Source organism: Amblyraja radiata, chromosome 2, assembly GCF_010909765.2.
Source record: "Amblyraja radiata isolate CabotCenter1 chromosome 2, sAmbRad1.1.pri, whole genome shotgun sequence".
NCBI lineage: Eukaryota > Metazoa > Chordata > Chondrichthyes > Rajiformes > Rajidae > Amblyraja > Amblyraja radiata.
Genome location: NC_045957.1, coordinates 119,671,011 through 119,688,846, shown reverse-complemented (window position 1 = coordinate 119,688,846; position 17,836 = coordinate 119,671,011). Strand labels below are relative to the sequence as shown.

General features: G+C 50.7%; 1 protein-coding gene across 1 annotated transcript in view; it reads left to right on the top strand.

Moving 5' to 3' along the window:
* nedd9 (neural precursor cell expressed, developmentally down-regulated 9) overlaps positions 1 to 13,298 on the top strand; it is an 83,882-nt gene extending 70,584 nt beyond the window's left edge. The window contains exons 5-7 of the mRNA XM_033014479.1: positions 1,527 to 2,801; positions 8,880 to 8,969; positions 12,639 to 13,298. Coding sequence (XP_032870370.1) covers positions 1,527 to 2,801; positions 8,880 to 8,969; positions 12,639 to 13,148 — 1,875 coding nt within the window. The 3' untranslated portion in view covers positions 13,149 to 13,298. The remainder of the gene's footprint in view (positions 1 to 1,526; positions 2,802 to 8,879; positions 8,970 to 12,638) is intronic.
* The last annotated feature ends 4,538 nt before the right edge of the window (positions 13,299 to 17,836 follow it).

The window sequence follows — 17,836 nt, the reverse complement described above, 5'->3', positions numbered from 1 at the left end:
GGGTCTTAGAATGATAGTGTGGAAACAGGCCCTTTGGCCCAACTTGCCCACACTAGCCAATAGACAATAGGTGCAGGAGTAGGCCATTGGGCCTTTCGAGCCGGCACCGTCATTCAATGTGATCATGGCTGATCATCCCCAATTAGTACCCCATTCCTGCCTTTTCCCCATAGCCCCTGACTACGCTATCTTTAAGAGCCCTATCTAGCTCTCTCTTGAAAGTGTCCAGAGAACCGGCCTCCACCGCCCTCTGAGGCAGAGAATTCCACAGACTCACAACTCTCTGTGAGAAAAAGTGTTTCCTCATTTCCATTCTAAATGGCTTACCCCTTATTCTTAAACTGTGGCCCCTGGTTCTGGACTCCCCCAACATCGGGAACATGTTTCCTGCCTCTAGCGTGTCCAAACCCTTAATAAGATCCCCTCTCATCCTTCTAAATTCCAGAGTATCCAAGCCCCAACATGTCCCATCTACACGTCCCACTTGCCTGCGCTTGGTCCATATCCCTCCAAACCTGTCCTATCCGCGTACCTCTCCAACTGTTTCTTAAACGATAGGATTAGTCCCCAGCCTCAATGACCTCCTCCAGCAGCTTATTCCATACAGCCATGAATTCTCTGCCTCAGAGGGCAGTGGAGGCAGGTTCTCTGGATGCTTTCAAGAGAGAGCTGGATAGGGCTCTTAAAGATAGCAGAGTCAGGGGATTATGGGGAGAAGGCAGGAACGGGGTACTGATTGGGGATGATCAGCCATGATCACATTGAATAGCAGTGCTGGCTCGAAGGGCCGAATGGTCTACTCCTGCACCTATTGTCTATTCTATCCAGTTCAGTTCCGTTCAGCTTTTATTTGTCATATGTAGGTTAACACAGGGTCAACGGTACAATGAAATGTTTTGGACAAGACAACAGGTCACCTCAGCAATGATATTACAAGGATAAAATTAAGGTAAAGAAAAAAGATAAGATTAGATTTTCACCACCCTCAGTGTGAAAAAGTTACCTCTCAGATTCCTATTAAGTCTTTTCCCCTTCACCTTTAACCTATATCCTCTGGTCCTCGATTCCCCTAGTCTAAGCAGGAGACTCTGTGCGTCTACCCGATCTATTCCACTCATGATTTTGTACACCTCTATAAGATCTCCCCTCACAGAGAGTGTTGAGTCTGTGGAATTCTCTGCCTCAGAGGGCGGTGGAGGCCGGTTCTCTGGATGCTTTCAAGAGAGAGCTAGATAGGGCTCTTAAAAATAGCGGAGTCAGGGGATATGGGGAGAAGGCAGGAACGGGGTACTGATTGGGGATGGTCAGCCATGATCACATTGAATGGCGGTGCTGGCTCAAAGGGCCAATTGGCCTCCTCCTGCACCTATTGTCTATCATCCTGCGCTCCATGGAATAGAGACCCAGCTCGCTCAACCTCTCCCTGTAGCTCAGACCCTATGGTCCTGGTTTCTCTTGTTTGTTGCTGCTGTGAGGTTCTGTTTGAGAAAGTTTATGTGACATTATCTTCTGCCTCTTGGCCACAGCTTTACGACGTCCCGCCGTCTGTGTACAAGGAGACGTTTGGTGGTGGGGACAAGGAGTCGAACTACGACTTCCCGCCACCGATGAGGCACCTGGCGGACCCACTAAGTTGCCCCAAGGCTGAGGGTTTGTACGATATCCCTCCGGCGTCGGTGAAACCGCCGCCCCCCGGCCTCCCGGTGGGTTCGGTGAAGCAGTCCATCTACGATGTGCCGCCTGCGGTGGCCAGCTCGGAGTTGCTTTCCAGCAGACTGTGCGGCGTCTATGACATCCCATCGGCCGGCAGGCGGCCGAGCCTGCAGGGGGACGTGTACGATGTTCCGCGGGGAGTGCTGGAGCTGGGCCGGCCCGCCACGCCGGGGGATGGGGCCTCTTCGGTCTACGACGTGCCGCCGCGGGTCTCGCAGGACGGGGCGGCGGCGGTGGCGGCGGCGGACGGGATGAACCGCCTGTCGTTCTCCAGCACCGGCAGCACCCGCAGCAACATGTCCACCTCCTCCTCCACCACCTCCAAGGAGTCCTCGGTCTGCGCCTCGCCCGTCCCGGAGAAGAAGGCGCCGCCGGGGGGTGACCCGGAGTCGGCCTTCGACAGGCTCAACCAACTCCAGCAGGCCCTGGACGGCTCGGTGCGGGGCCTCCAGGCCTTCGTCTCCCCCGACTGGCGGTCGTACGAGGCGATGGGGAAGAACCTCAACGACATCCACGCCGCCGTCGACAAAGTCAAGCACTCGCTCCAGGGCTTCATGGCCTTCGCCCAGGGGGCCTTGGCCAACGCAGCCCGCCTGCCCGACTCCGCGCTCCACAACAAGCTGAGGAAACAACTGCAGCGCCTGGACGACTCCTACCAGATCCTGCTCCACACCGGCCAGGCCCTGGACAACAGCAACTGGTCCCTCAACCTCCTGCTGGCCAACAAGCCCCTGGGCAAGAGCGACAACCTCGACCGGTTCCTCATGGTATCCAAGATGGTGCCGGATGATGCCAGGCAGTTGGCATCCTCCGTCAGTGCCAACGCCGAGCTCTTGTTCCGGCACAACGGCGGCGGCGGCGGCATCGTCGGGGCGACCAACCTCCAGACCGTCCATGAGATGAACCAGGGGCCCGCGGACGACCAGGCCTCCACCAACTGCAACCAGACCCACCCACAGGCCGACCAGACCTTGATCCAGATACAGTCGCTGTACGGCCCACCGCACCGGGAACACCAGGACCACGGCAAAAATAAAGAGCTCTTCGATAAGAGTTGGATGGAGGACTACGATTACGTCCACTTGCAGGTTAGTGGAACAATTCCTCACCTCTTCGTCTTCAGTCTTGAGTGGAGTTTAGTTTGCCGCTTCCAGTAGCCCTTGCTTTCCCTTTCCCTCTCTCTCTATCCATCCCCTCCACCTTCCCAGTTCTCCCACCAATCTAACTGTCTCCGACAAGAGTCATAGAGTGATACAGTGCGGAAACAAGGCCCTTCGGCCCAACTTTCCCACAACTTGCCCACACCGGCCAACAATGTCCCAGCTAAAAATAAATTGGATAGTTATATGGACGGGAAAGGAATGGAGGGTTATGGTCTGAGCGCAGGTATATGGGACTAGGGGAGAATACGTGTTCGGCACGGACTAGAAGGGTCGAGATGGCCTGTTTCCGTGCTGTAATTGTTATATGGTTATTATATGGTTATACGCTAGTCGATTCTATCCCTGTACCGCCCACTCCCGACATCAGTCTGAGGAAGGGTCTTGACCCGAAACGTCACCCATTTCCTCTCCTCAGAGATGCTGCCTGTCCCGCTGAGTTACTCCAGCATTTTGTGTCTATCTTTCGTTTATTTTCACGTGTACCGAGGTACAGTGAAAAACTTTTGTTGCGTGCTGTCCAGTCAGCGAAAAGACAACACATGATTACAATCGAGCCGTCCACAGTGTACAGATACTGGATGAAGGGAATAACGTTTAGTGCAGGATAAAGTCCAGTAAAGTCCGATCAAAGATAGTCTGAGGATCTGCAATGAGGTAGATAGTAGCTCAGGACCACTCTCTGGTTGTTGGTAGGTTGGTTCAGTTGCCTGATAACAGCTGGGAAGAAACTGTCCCAGAATCCCTGGCTTTAGAGAGACAGCATGGAAACAGGCCCTTCGGCCCACTAGGCCCGTGCTGATCATCGTACACTAACACACTAGGGACAATTTACAGAAGCCAATTAACCTACAAACACACACGTCTTTGGGGAGTGGGGGAAAAACCGGAGCGTCCGGAGAAAACCCATGCAGGTCACGGGGAGAATGTACAACCTCCGTAGAGACAGCACCCGTAGTCAGGATCGGACCTGGGTCTCTGGCGCTGTGAGGCAGCAACTCTACCGCTGCACCACCGTGCCGGCCCCTTTTGAACTGATCTTCCATTCTCCGATTTTACCCAATTTATTAAGGAATTGGAATCTTGTCCCATATTTGTATTTATCGATGAACTCGGATTATCTTTAACCAGAATTTACTAAGCCCTATCTGGCACTAAAAAAGTTATTCTCTTTATTCTGTGTCTCTACACTGTGGACGGCTTCATTGTAATCATGGATAGTATCTCGACTGGCTGGAGAGCACGCAACAAAAACAGTTGCTGAACACTTCAACTCCCCCTCCCATTCCCACACTGACCTTTCTGTCCTGGGCCTCCTCCATTGTCAACAACTGGGGTCCCAGCACCGAGCCTTGCGGCACCCCACTAGTCACTTCCTGCCATTCTGAAAAGGACCCGTTAATTCCTACTCTTTGCTTCCTGTCTGCCAACCAGTTCTCTATCCATGTCAACACCCTACCCCCAATACCAGGTGCTCTAATTTTGCACACTAATCTCCTGAACAGCGATACGATCGCCGAGCCTGCGCTTGGTCCCTGCCTTGGTCTTCTGTCCATCGGCGAGACCAAGCGCAGGCTCGGCGATCGTTTCACTGAACACCTCCGCTCAGTCCTCCGCTTAACCCACCTGATCTCCCGGTGGCTCAGCACTTCAACTCCCCCTCCCATTCCCACCCACACTGACCTTTCTGTCCTGGGCCTCCTCCATTGTCAGAGTGAGGCCCAGCACAAATTGGAGGAGCAGCACCTCATATTTCGCTTGGGCAGCTTACACCCCAGCGGTATGAACATTGACTTCTCTAACTTCCAAGTAACTCTTGCCTTCCCACTTTCTCCGTCCCTCCCGCACCCTAGTTCTCCGACTAGTTTCACTGTCCTTCTGATTAAATATTGCCGACTGTACGCCTCGTTGTCACCTTCCCCTCAGCTCACAATGAACCGTTTCAACACCTCCGCTCAGTTCACATTAACCAACCTGATCTCCCGGTGGCTCAGCACTTCAACTCCCCCTCACATTCCGTATCCGACCTTTCTGTCCTGGGCCTCCTCCATGGCCAGAGTGAGTCCCACCGCAAATCGGAGGAGCAGCACCTCATATTTCGCGTGGGCAGTTTACACCCCAGCGGTATGAACATTGACCTCCAATTTCAGGTAGTCCTTGCTTTCTCCCTCCCCCTCCGCTTCCCAGCTCTCCCACAGCCCACTGTCTCCGCCTCTTCCTTTCTTCTCCCCCCCCCACATCAGTCTGAAGAAGGGTCTCGACCCGAAACGTCACCTATTCCTTCGTTCCATAGATGCTGCCTCACCCGCTGAGTTTCTCCAGCATTATTGTCCACCTCTTATGATTTTAGATCCTTCCACCACCCTTTGTGTGAAAATGTTACCCCTCAGATTCCCATTAAATCTTTTCCCCTTCACCTTAAACCTATGGGTCGATGATTCGCTGAATTTTATTCAATCCATGAAATTGCCATACAGCACAGAAATAGGCCCTTTGGCCCAACTAGTCCATGCCAACCAAGGTGCCCAATCTAATCCAGTCCCACCTGCCGTTTTACCAGCATCTGCAGTTCTTTCTTCTAAATTTTCCTTGATCACTGTCCCCTGTCATCTGTGTTTTCACACCTTACCCTTCCTTATCTCTGTGTCTCCCTCTCCCCTAACACTCAGTCTGAAGAAGGGTCCCGACCCGAAACGTCGCCCATTCCTCCTATCCAGAGATGCTGCCTGTCCCGCTGAGTTACTCCAGCATTTTGTGTCCATCTTAATAAGGTTATTCCCTTTGGAAGGAGGCACTGAAAGTTAGAAACAAACATTTCTTAGCAGTGCATCATATTTTGTTCTCATGCTTTCAGAGGCTGGTCTAGTTTCACAGAAAGGTGAAGTAGATATAAACCATGGAAACAGGTCCTATGGTCCACGCTTGCCAACTGCACACACTTGCACTTTTAATCTTACCTTTAATTACAATTCCCATCATGGCCGTCCAGAACACACACACACCCACACACCCACACACACACACGCAGACGCACACACACACCCCCACACACACACGCACACCCACACACACACACGCAGACGCACACGCACACCCACACACACACACGCAGACGCACACACACACCCACACACACACGCAGACGCACACACACACCCCCACACACACACGCACACCCACACACACACACGCAGACGCACAAGCACACCCACACACACACACGCAGACGCACACGCACACACACGCAGACGCACACACACGCAGACGCACAGACACACGCAGACGCACACACACACACGCAGACGCACACACACACCCACACGCACACACACGCAGACGCACACACACGCAGACGCACAGACACACGCAGATGCACACACACACACGCAGACGCACACACACACCCACACGCACACACGCAGACGCACACCCACACACACACGCAGACGCACACACACACCCACACGCACACACGCAGACGCACACGCACACGCAGACGCACACCCACACACGCAGACGCACACCCACACACGCAGACGCACACCCACACACACACACGCAGAAGCACCCACACACCCACACGCAGACGCACACGCACACACACACACGCAGACGCACCCACACGCAGACGCACATGCACACCCACACGCACACACGCAGACGCACACACACACCCACACGCAGACGCACACGCACACCCACACGCACACACGCAGACGCACACACACACCCACACGCACACGCAGACGCACACACACCCACACAAGCAGACGCACACGCACACACACACACGCAGACGCACACACACCCACACGCACACACGCAGACTCACACACACCCACACACGCACACCCACACGCACACACGCAGACGCACACACACCCACACACACACGCAGATGCACACGCACACCCACACGCACACACGCAGACGCACACACACACCCACACGCAGACGCGCACACACGCAGACGCACACACACACACCCACACACACACACGCAGACGCACACGCACACCCACACACACACACGCAGACGCACACACACACCCACACGCACACACGCAGACACACACGCACACACACGCACACGTAGATACACACGCACACACAGCCAGACAGACGCAGCCAGACAGACGCAGCCAGACACACACGCACAGACACACACGCACAGACACACACGCACAGACACGCACAGACACAGATACACACACACAGACACACACACACACCAATGGCAAATTACATAGGCCCAGTAATCTACCAGCCTGCACGTCCTTGGAATGGGTGGGGGGGGGGGGACCAGAGCACCCGGAGGAAACCCACGTAGGTCACGGGGAGAACGTACAAACTCCACATAGGCAGCGCCCGCGGTCAGGATCGAACCCGTACCTCTGGTGAAGTGGGCAGCAGCTCCACCGGCTTGTTCACAGTGATAATAGACAATAGGTGCAGGAGTAGGCCATTTGGCCCTTCGGTCCAGCACTGCCTTTCAGTGGAGTGCGGATGAAGGACACTGTTTCCTTTAGGACCCAGTACAAGAGAGCATCTTACAGAATAAGGAGATTACAGGTCAGCTGGTATTAGCTACAGGGAGAGTTTGGACAGAATTAGAAACATAGAAAATAGGTGCAGGAGTAGGCCATTCGGCCATTCAATATGACCATGGCTGATCATCCAAAATCAGTACCCTGTTCCTGCTTTCTCCCTACATCCCTTGATTCAGTTGGCCCTAAGAGCTAAATCTAACTCTCTCTCGAAAACATCCAGTGAATTGGCCTCCACTGCCTTCGTTGGCAGAGAATTCCACAGATTCACAACTCTCTGGTTGAAAAAGTCTTTCCTCATCTCAGTCCTAAATGGCCCACTCCTTGTTCTTAAACTGTGGCCCCTGGTTCTGGACTCCCCCAACATCGGGAACATTTTTCCTGCATCTAGCCTGTCCAATCTTTTAAGAATTGTAAATGTTTCTATAAGATATCCTCTCATCCTTCTAAACATTAGTGAATACAAGCCCAGTCGATCCATTCTTTCATCATATGTCAGTCACGTCATCCCGGGAATTAACCTGGTGAACCTACGCTGCACTTCCTCAACAGCAAGAATGTCCTTCCTCAAATTTTATATGTTTCTATGTCACAGTTAAAGAATAAGGGAGTAGGCCATTTAAGACTGAGATGAGGAAACACTTTTTCACCCAGAGAGTTGTGAACCTGTGGAATTCTCTGCCACAGAAGGCAGGCATCGGCGGTCACTCGAAACGAATATGACTGTCCTCTTTTGGGAGGTCGCCTGTGCGTGACTTTGTTTAACGTGGGGAGACTGGTGCACAGACAGCCACCCCACGGTCCTTGACAGATCTGGGTCAGGATCCGGTGGCATGGAGACCCTTTTCTGCTGCAGCCTTCATCCGCCTTCCCAGCTGTTGTGACTAAGATCAGCCATCGTCCTCCGCCTGTTCCACCGTTGAGGTCTTGGTCGGATTGCTCTTTGTCAGAGACCTCCCCCTCGACCTTACCGCCATGGGTGGCCCTACCAGGAGCACAGCTCCAGACGGCATCGCTCTCAGGATCTCAGGACCACACAAGCTTCTCCACCACGACAAGGTGACAATCCACGGAGATGACAGGAGGCCAATTCACTGGATGTTTACACGAGAGTTAGATTTAGCTCTTAGGGCTAACGTAATCAAGGGATATGGGGAAAAAGCAGGATACTGATTTTGGATGATCAGCCATGATCAATTTGAAAAGCTGTGCTGGCTCGAATGGCCGACTCCTGCACCTATTTTCTATGTCACCTATTCCTTCTCCCTAGAGATGCTGCCTGTCCCGCAAAGTTACTCCTACATTTTGTGTCTATCTTTGGTGTAAACCAGCATCTGCAGTTCCTTCCTGCACATTTTGGTTGATTGTGTGTTTGCTAATCACGATATCTACGGCACCCCATTCAGTGGTTCCAAGAGAGGATATTTTTTATAATGTTTTTTTCTCTTTAATATTAAAGGGGAAAGATGAATTTGAGCGACAACAAAGGGAACTTCTGGAAAAAGAGAATATAATTAAACAGAATAAAGTGCCTCTGGAACAACATCAGGTATGTTTTGTGATTCATAGTCACAGAGTGATACAGTGTGGAAACAGGCCCTTCAGCCCAACTTGCCCGCACCGACCAACATGTCCCATCTACATCAGTCCCACCTGCCTGCGTTTGGCCCATATCCCTCTAAACCTGCCCTATCCATGTACCTGTCAAACTGTTACTTAAACATTGCGATAGTCCCTGCCTGAATTACTGTACCTCCTCTGATAACTCATTCAATAGATAGTAGGCAATAGGTGCAGGAGTAGGTCATTCGGCCCTTCGAGCCAGCACCGCCATTCAGTGTGATCATGGCTATTTATCCACAATCAGTACCCCGTTTCTGCCTTCTCCCCATATCTCCTGACTCCACTATCTTTTTTAAGTAAGGAAGTTTATTGGCCAAGTATTCACATACAAGGAATTTGCCTTGGTGCTCCGCCCACAAGTAACAACATGACATACAGTGACAGTTACGAATCTCAGAAAACACTAAACATTAATAATAAGGCATTAATGATAAAACACCATTGATCAAGCATATGAACCAAGAAAATACCAGATCAAAGGGAGGCTACAGATTTTTGGCTGTTGTGTAGAGCAACTACTTTAAGAGCTTTATCTAACTCTCTTTTGAAAGCATCCAGAGAACTGGCCTCCACCGCCCCCTGAGGCAGAGAATTCCACAGACTCACAACTCTCTGTGTGGAAAAAGTGTTTCCTCATCTCTGTATCAAACACCCACCACCCTTTGTGTGATAAGGTTACCTCCCAGGTTTCTATTAAATCTTTCCCCCCTCACCTTCAATTTATGTCTGGTTCTCGATTCTCCTACTCTGGGCAAGAAACTCTGTGCGTCGATCCGATCTATTCCTCTCATGATTTTGTACATCTCCATAAGTTCACCGCTCATCTTCCTGCTCTCCAGGGAATACAGACCCAGCCTACTCAACCTCTCCCTGCTGCTCACACCCTCTAGTCCTGGCAACATCCTCGTAAATCCCCTCTGCGCCCTTTCCAGCTTGACAGCATCTTTCCTATAACATGGTGCCCAGAACTGAACACAATACTCTGAATGCGGCCTCAGCAACGTCTCATACAACTGCAACGTGAGCTCCCAACTCCTACGCGCAAGTGTGGGAATGTTTTCTATGTTCAATAATCCGAAGGAAATCATTGGAACCACCACAGATAATGTAAACTCTTCCACGTTGTTACGGGCTGGCACGGTGGCGCAGCAGTAGACTTGCTGCCTGAAGGGCCTGTCCCACTGCGGCCACCTAATTGGCGACTTTAGAAGAGTTTGCCCTCGACTCATACTCACAGCAAGGTCGACACGAGGTCCTAGGAGGTCTTTGTAACTCTCCTTCATGCTCGAGAGTGGCCCCCGCGTACACGAGGCCTCAGCTAGGTCGCGGCGTATTTTTCAACGTGCTGAAAAATGTCCGCGAGTAAAAAAAGGTCGCCATGGAAAAAAACGATATTTTTTTTACTCGTGGGTTTTGTCGAAGTAGGTTGTAGTTGGTCGGCATGTTAGTCGTAGGTAATCGAGGGTAGTCGAAGGTAATCGTAGATAGTCTTCAACTTAGTTGAAGGGAGGTCGAAGGAGGTCGTCTTCACTCTCCACTATTCGGTGTCCAATTTTCCCGAAGCTAGTCGAAGCTAGTCTTCAACATCGTCTAAGGAGGTCGAAGGAGGTCTTCAACATGACATTTTTTCATACTCTCCTAAACCCTTCTAAACTCGCCAATTAGGTCGCCACAGTGGGACAGCCCCTTTACAGCGTCGGAGACCCGGGTTCGATCCCTACTACGGGTGCTGTCTGTACGGAGTTTGTACGTTCTCCCCGTGACCCATCCATTATCTCCAGAGTTGCTGCCTGTCCCGCTAATTTACTCCAGCACTTTATATCTATCTTCAGTATAAACCAGCATCTGCAGCACTGTTTCGGCTCTAAACTAAGATGATCGTGTCTGCAGCGAATACTCTGCCAGTTCAAGATGTGTTGTACTTGTTTGTTTAAAGCACTAAATGTGGGCAGTCACGGTGGCACAGCGGTAGAGTTGCTGCCTCACAGCGCCAGAGACCCAGGTTCGATCCCGACTACGGGTGCTGTCTGTGCGGAGTTTGTACGTTCTCCCAGTGATCCGAGATCTTCCGGTCACCTCCCACACTCCAAAGACGTGCAGGTTTGCATGTGTAAATTGTCCCTAGTGTGCATGGGATAGTGTTAATGTGCGGGGATCGCTGGCCGGCACGGACTCCGTGGGCCCAAGGGCCTGTTTCCGCGCTGTATCTCTAAACTAAACTAAATATGTAAAAATCTGGTAATGTAATACACGCCAGCCCAGTTTTAGCTCCATTGTGTCTCTGCTCGACATGAATGGACCCATTGACACACCCAGGTAATTTAGGAAGCTGTTCCCAGCACAGGTCAATCACATCCTCCTTCCCACGGCGCCCATCACCACGAATAAAACACAGCATGGTATCTCATCCGTAGCGTTGCTGCCTCACAGCGCCAGACACCCCGGTTCCATCCTGACTACGGGTGCTGTCTGTACGGAGTTTGTACGTTCACCCCGTGACCTGCGGGGGTTTTCTCCGGGTGCTCGGGTTCCCTCCCACACTCCAAAGGCGTGCATGTTTGTAGGTTAATTGGCTTGGTATAAATGTAAATTGTCCCCAGTGTGTGTAGGATAGTGTGAGTGTGCGGGGATCGCTGGGCGGCATGTACTCAGTGGGCCAAAGGGCCTATCTCCACGCTGTATCTCTAAACTAAACTAAATACTTAACACACTGACGTGGAAACTTAAATACTTAACCGCCGACCAGCGATCACCCCGTACACTGGCAAGTACAGGAGAAGGCAGGTACAGGATACTGAGTTGGATGATCAGCCATGATCATATTGAATGGCGGTGCTGGCTCGAAGAGCCGAATGGCCTACTCCTGCACCTATTTTCTATGTTTCTATCCGACACGCTGGGGAAAGTTGTTACAACTTTTGCCAAAGCCAATTAACCCAACGTTTCAACATTTCAAGCTTCATGTGGCGGCACGGTGGTGCAGCGGTACAGTTGCTGCCTCACTGCGCCAAAGACCCAGATTCAATCCTGACTACAGGTGCTGTCTGTACGGAGTTTGCAAGTTCTCCCCGTGGCACACAAGAGGCAGGAAACATGTTCCCGATGTTGGGGGAGTCCAGAACCAGGGGCCACAGTTTAAGAATAAGGAGTAAGCCATTTAGAACGGAGACAAGGAAACACTTTTTCACACAGAGAGTTGTGAGTCTGTGGAATTCTCTGCCTCAGAAGGCGGTGGAGGCAGGTTCTCTGGATACTTTCAAGAGAGAGCTAGATAGGGCTGTTAAAAATAGCGGAGTCAGGGGATATGGGGAGAAGGCAGGAACGGGGTACTGATTGAGGATGATCAGCCACGATCACATTGAATGGTGGTGCTGGCTCGAAGGGCCGAATGGCCTACTCGTGCACCTATTGTCTATTATCAACATTATTCCCTTATCATGCATTTATCGATACGCTGGGTCGATAGTAATCATGTATAGTTTTTCCGCAGACTGGTTAATGCTTTTCACTGTACCTCGTGACAATAAATTAAACTAAACTGAAACGGAAACCATAAGTGAAGTCTGATGCTAATTGTGTCACCGTTGTGTTTCAGTTGAACCAGTTCCAGGAACTGGAGAAAGAGGTCACCAAGCCAGTCGAGAACGATTTGTCGAAGTGGAAAGTACGGCATCACGTTCCCCAGAAGAGCAGCAGCCTGGGCCCACAAGACAAACAGCTGCTCGTCTTCTACTCCGAGCAGTGCGAGACCCACTTTGTGACGCTTCTGAACGCCATCGACGCCTTCTTCAGCTCCATCAGCAGCGGGCAGCCCCCCAGAATCTTCGTGGCCCACAGCAAGTTCATCATCCTCAGCGCCCACAAGCTGGTCTTCATCGGGGACACGTTGTCGCGGCAGGCCGTGGCCCAGGATGTGCGCAATAAAGTGTTGAACTACAGCAACCTGCTGTGCGAATTTCTGAAGAGGATCGTCACGGCAACCAAGATGGCCGCCTTGCAGTACCCCAGCACTGCCGCAGTGCAGGACATGGTCGACAAGGTCACTGAACTGTCCTGTCACTCGCACCAGTTCAAAGTCCTTCTACTGCACCTGGCGTCCTTATGAAGGGGGCTCGCAAAGCGCTGGTGTAACTCGGCGGGTCGGGCAGCATCTCTGGAGGAAAAAAAAGACACAAAGTGCTGGAGTAATTCAGCGGGTCAGGCAGCATCTCTGGAGGAAAAAAAAAGACACAGAGTGCTGGAGTAACTCAGCGGGTCAGGCCTCATCTGTGGAGAACATGGATAGGTGACATTTCACAGAGTGCTGGAGTAACTCAGCGGGTCAGGCAGCATCTGTGGAGAACATGGATAGGTGACATTTCACAGAGTGCTGGAGTAACTCAGCGGGTCTGGCAGCATCTGTGGAGAACATGGATAGGTGACATTTCACAGAGTGCTGGAGTAACTCAGCGGGTCAGGCAGCATCTGTGGAGAACATGGATAGGTGACATTTTGGGCCGGGACCCTTCTTCTGATTGTTCAGATATTGTTTTAAAGCAGATTAATTCTGAATCACAAAAGCTATTCTCGTTTTGTAATTGTATTATAAGAACGTGGTGGTTTTAAATTCAACTCTTGTGCAGATTGTTTTTATATTACTACTGTGTTTTTCTTACTATATTTTCATGCTCAAAGTCTGAATGAAAAGAAATGTCGTTCTTTAAATGCTAATCACATGCATATAATATTAAATTATCTAGATTTTAACGTTACCTTAATGACTTTGAATTGTACTCCGCAACCGGTATAATCACACTTTAAGGCATAAACTTATGTTGTACTACTTAAGTTGGCGACGCACATTGTGTGTACGTTAAATCATTTTTAACAACTTCACATTTCAGTATTCCCTGTTGCTCCTTTAGAGTGGTGGAGACATACAGCACAGAAACAGGCCCTTCGGCCCTACTCGTTCACACCGACCCAAGTGCCCCACCTCACTAGGATGGCACGGTGGCGCAGCGATAGATCTGCTGCCTCACAGCGCCAGAGTCCCGGTGTTCCATCCCGACTACGGGCGCTGTCTGTACGTTCTCCCCGTGACCTGCGTGGGTTTTCTCTGAGATCTTCGGTTTCCTCCCACGCTCCAAAGACGTGCAGGTTTGTAGGTTAATTGGCTTGGTGTAAATGTAAATTGTCCCTATGTATGTGTAGGATAGTGTTAGTGTACGGGGGTCACTGGTCAGTGTGACCTGGTGGGCCGAAAGGGATGTTTCCACGTTGTAGCTCTAAACTACACGAAACTAAACCTGCTCACGTTTTACCCATATCTCTCTAAACCTTTCCTATCCAAGAGTGTGAAGAGTGTTTTAGAGTCGAGAGTGTCCCTTCTCCCCATAACCCCCGACACCCGTACTAAGAGGCAGTCACGGTGGTGCAGCGGTAGAGTTGCTGCCTTACAGTGCTTGCAGCGCCGGAGACCCGGGTTCGATCCCGACTACGGGTGCTGTCTGTACGGAGTTTGTACGTTCTCCCCGTGACCCTCGTGGGTTTTCTCTGAGATTTCCGGTTTCCTCCCACACTCCAAAGACGTGCAGGTTTGTAGGTTAATTGGCCTGGTAGAAATTCAAATAGTCCCTATTGTGTGTGTAGGGTAATGTTAAGCAGGATTTAGTTACTATGCAACAAATAGCTGGAATAAACTTCCTGAAGATTTAAGACTTGCCTCAACTTTGACCACTTTTAAAACAAGACTGAAAACTTTTATGTTTACTTTAGCTTTCAGCGAAATCTTAACTACATTGCACTTTTAACTTTTGCACTTTTTATAATGCATTTTTAATTTTGCTTTTCTTTTCTTTTAGTTCTTCTATTTTATTTCATTTTATTATTTCATTTATTGTATGACATGTCTTTATGTGAAGCACTTTAAGTCTGCCTCGTGTATGAAATGTGCTATATAAATAAAGTTGCCTTGCCTAAGGTGCGGGGAACGCTGGTCGGCGCTGACCCGCTGGGCCGGAGGGCCTGTTTCAGTGATAGATAGTATGATTGTAAAATTGTCCCTAGTGTCCTGTAGGGTAGTGTTAGTGTGCGGGGATCGCTGGTCGGCGCGGACCCGGTGGGCCGAAGGGCCTGTTTCTGCGCTGCATCTCTAACCTAAACCAGTCAAAAGACAAGCAGAGAATGAAGGTCTCTGGATCATATGCAGGCAGATGAGATTAATTTAAGTTGGCGTCATGTTTAGCGGGGACATTGTGACCCAAAGGGCCTGTCCCTGTGCTGCACTGTTTGTTCTTTGTTCGATAGCAAAGAGTATCAGTGTGCTGAACACCAACAATAATCCATTTGTTAATTCATCACCCCGCCATCTTGCACACAGCTCCATCTCCTAATGTCCGGCTGACTAGATATTCAAAACCTACGTTTATGCCACTTGAAGTCCTTGTTCAAGATTTATCGGATGATGAATAATCCACTACAGATTGCCTTGTGTGGATGCAGATGAAAGTTGCAATCTGTGCTGTAAAGTTTGAGACCACGTAAGGCCCTGTTGTGACTAGCACAAAGAAAACACGTCCGACATCTTGTCAGTAAGATTTAATCTGAACAACCCACGGAAACGTCTCCAAGGTCACCTGACCTCAATCATGAGGCACAGGCATTTATATTAAAGGGGCGCTGGCATTTATATTACATATACATCACATCTCCCCCTTCCCTTAAATTACCTCACATCTCCCCCTTCAACGTTGGGGTCAAAACTAATAACTTGAACCTTTAATCAATTTAATGTGGATAAAGTACCACAAATAACACAGTGCTCTTCATACTACAAAACTATTAAATAATTGCCCAACTATTTTACATAACAAGTCGAGTTGGGGGTTTTGACAATCGCCCACTTCTCGTGCAAGTCATATTTCCAACTCGTTCTGTGTTGTGTTTCTGTTGTGTGCGAGTGTGGCTTGGCTCGCTTTGAGCCGATTCCCCCACCACAGAACCTTGTGATGCGGCCTGTGATAGTTCTCTTGAGTCTGGGAGACTAGCTCCTTCTGGGAGAGGGGCTCCTCCTTGTGGGAGAGTGTTCACACATGTCTGCTGCGTGTTGCCAGGGCATGGCTTAGCTGCTTCGTGCGCAGGTCGTATGTCCTTCCTGTGTCTGCGGAACTCAGTACCACTCGGTGTAGAGATGACGTCGCTCCGAGGGGACAGGTTTTCTCTTGCAATCCGGCCACGTTGCCACTCGGTCGGTTTGGCATGAAACCACACCTGTTGTTCCAGGCGCGGCAGCGGCTCGGCGCTTGCCTTCTCATTGAAGTATGCTGCCTGTTTTTCTAGCCGGACGGCCAGTTGTGGTCCCGTGGGAGGGACATGATGAGACAGTAAGAGTGATAGAGGCGATGGCAATTTGCTTCTTAACAGTCTACTGTTCGGCTGCTGCTTCAGCTATCAGACACATGTCACTACATTTTTCCAGTGTTAAATGATCGCATTGTAGTAGTTTTTCCCGGAGCGGCCGGCTGGTGATGCCGCAGACAATTCTGTCCCGCAGCAATAAACCTACAAACCTGCACGTCTTTGGAATGTGGGAGAAAACCGGAGCATCCGGAGAAAACCCACGCAGGTCAAGGGGAGAACGTACAAACTCCGTACAGACAGCACCCGTAGTCGGGATCGAACCCGGGTCTCTGGCGCTGTGAGGCAGCAAAACCACCGCTGCGCCACCGTGCCGCCCTGCTTGATGTCAGCCTATTGCTCGACGAGTCTGAAGAATAGCTCTACCAATTTAAGCTTCCCCCCCCAGGCCAACGAGATTGAATGAAGTGTTTGATGTGTCTGAATCTCACAGATAGACACAATCATATGTTGATAGAATGGAGCGGCTGGGCTTGTACACTATGGAATTTAGAAGGATAAGAGGGTACCTTATTGAAACATACAAGATTATTAAGGGTTTGGACACGCTAGAGGCAGGAAACATGTTCCCGATGTTGGGGGAGTCTCAGTCTCGGGTAGAGACCGATGTCGGGAGCTCCAAACGACACAGAAGGTTTCGACCAGCCCCAACCTGGGGTCAGATCGCGGAGGCGCTGACATCCCCCCGATGCAGGAGCGTGATCACCCCGACGCGGAGGGCCCAAACAGCGCCGGCTACGGCAGCCAAGATGGTCCCGTCAACGGAAGGCTCGAGGCCCCCGACCGCGGGAGAACAAAGAAGGGAAGAGATTGAACTTTTTTTTTTCCGCCTTCCATCACAGTGAGGCATGTGGAGGAGTCACTGTGGTGGATGTTCATGTTAAAATGTATTTTGTGTGTTCTGTTGCTTTTTATTGGTATGACTGTACGGTAAATTAAATTCCTCGTATGTTGCAAAACATAACTTGGCTAATAAAGTAATATTATGATTATAATTATTATGATACAACTATATCAGCATCCTTTTTGAGGATGCTTCTTCCCCCCCTCCCCCCCCCCCCCCCCCCCCCCCCCACCTCCGCAGTTCAGGAAATCCTCCAAGGTGATCGTGGACAGCGCGCAGAGCCCTCTGCTGCCTGGCGCCGTGACTTAAGGGCTGCCAGATGTAAATTGCTCCTAGTGTAGGCGGTGCTGGCTCGAAGGGCCGAATGGCCAGATCCTGCACCTATTGTCTATTGTATTGGGAGTGGATGAGAAAGTAGTATAACAGAACTAGTGTGAACGGGTGATTGCTGGACGGCATGGACTCGGTGGGCCGAATGGGCCTATTTCCACGCTGTATCTCCAAACTCAGTTTCACTGCAGGAGAAGAACAGATATCTGAAGTCAAAGACC